Raw genomic sequence first — 1,190 nt, forward strand, 5'->3', positions numbered from 1 at the left:
GCTTGCAGTACCTGTAGGTCCTCACGAAGCTTTTTAGCCATCTGCCTTTTGGACCCCAGCGTTTCCTCGGCTACCTGCAGCTGCTCTTCAAGCTTGAACTTTTCCTGATAATCTGGAGCTGACGTGGAAACACACATCTATTATTTATCTTTTTCTCAATTTCTTACTCTCACATTTATAATTAAGAGATCTCAACACTCGTAGTGAAATGAATGGCAATGCTATGAATCCGTTTCAGAATGCCCTCTGAAATATCAACATTTTTGTAATGTATTTTAAAATATAAAAAGCACATTTTTTACGATTACAGTTGACCCAAAACACAGAAATGGCAATTAAAGAGTGTAAGGAATGCATGGGAATTCACGACTTCTTTTTTTCTTCACTTCAATGGACATTGTGCCATTCCTTTGGATGTGTGAGCGTTGGACACCAGGGGGCGGCATAATGCACTTCTACCGATAGACACAAAAACATGCCTTTAAGTATATTGGCTGTCTGGCACCACTGCATATGTTAAGTTTGAACGGTTTCTATCAGTAGAGAAACTTGGGAAACAGTATTGGGGCAAAAAGGGACAATCACACAAGATCAAAGGTTTTACAAGCAAACTATTCTCACGAATCATTGCCAGCGATAAGAACGTTACCGTCAAGTTTACATACTGGCTTCTTTCGCTTTGACGACTGTTGTGTGAAATCCGGTGTTGCTGATGTGGAATAACAGAGTTGTGTTCTCCAGAGCTTTATTTTCCTGCTGGGCCTTGCGGATTTTATTATTTAGACACTCTCCCCGCTGCTTGAGTTCGGCTTTCTCTAGCGCGGCCTAGTGGAAGAGAGTGGCATCTCCATGACGGTGCCAGAAGAAATGGCGACGTTTCCCATCTTCTTACCTTGGCAATGTAGTGAGCTTGAGACTTGACGGCGTCCTCGTCATCCTCTTCGGCTGCCATCGTAAAGGTCACAACCTCGTAATGCTTCTTCGTGGCTTCAATCTTGGACAATTTTACATTCAGTTCCAGACTAGAGAGGATGGCAATTAAGAAAAGAAATTGTGCTTCAGGTGCGAACCCAACGCAATGTTGTCAACAAAGTCGAAATTCCAAATAGAAAGCCGTAAGAAAACCTGGGTTGGACTTTGTAAGGTTCTGTTTCAACATTTAGCCATCTTTTTTTTTTTTTTTTTTTTTT

At 41.6% G+C, this 1,190-nt stretch overlaps 1 protein-coding gene across 1 annotated transcript; it reads right to left on the reverse strand.

Annotated features, from left to right (window-relative positions):
- Positions 1 to 11: 11 nt before the first annotated feature.
- On the reverse strand, positions 12 to 1,133 carry LOC109509479 (coiled-coil domain-containing protein 39-like; the record flags this gene model as incomplete). The annotated part of the gene is made up of 3 exons (XM_019859323.1): positions 893 to 1,133; positions 666 to 825; positions 12 to 118 (listed from the first exon to the last, which is right to left on the reverse strand). Coding segments are annotated over exons 1-3 (327 nt in total), but the record flags the coding sequence as incomplete, so codon positions are not given.
- Between the last annotated feature and the right edge of the window lie 57 nt (positions 1,134 to 1,190).

Source organism: Hippocampus comes, unplaced genomic scaffold, assembly GCF_001891065.2.
Source record: "Hippocampus comes isolate QL1 unplaced genomic scaffold, H_comes_QL1_v1.1 C16911660, whole genome shotgun sequence".
NCBI lineage: Eukaryota > Metazoa > Chordata > Actinopteri > Syngnathiformes > Syngnathidae > Hippocampus > Hippocampus comes.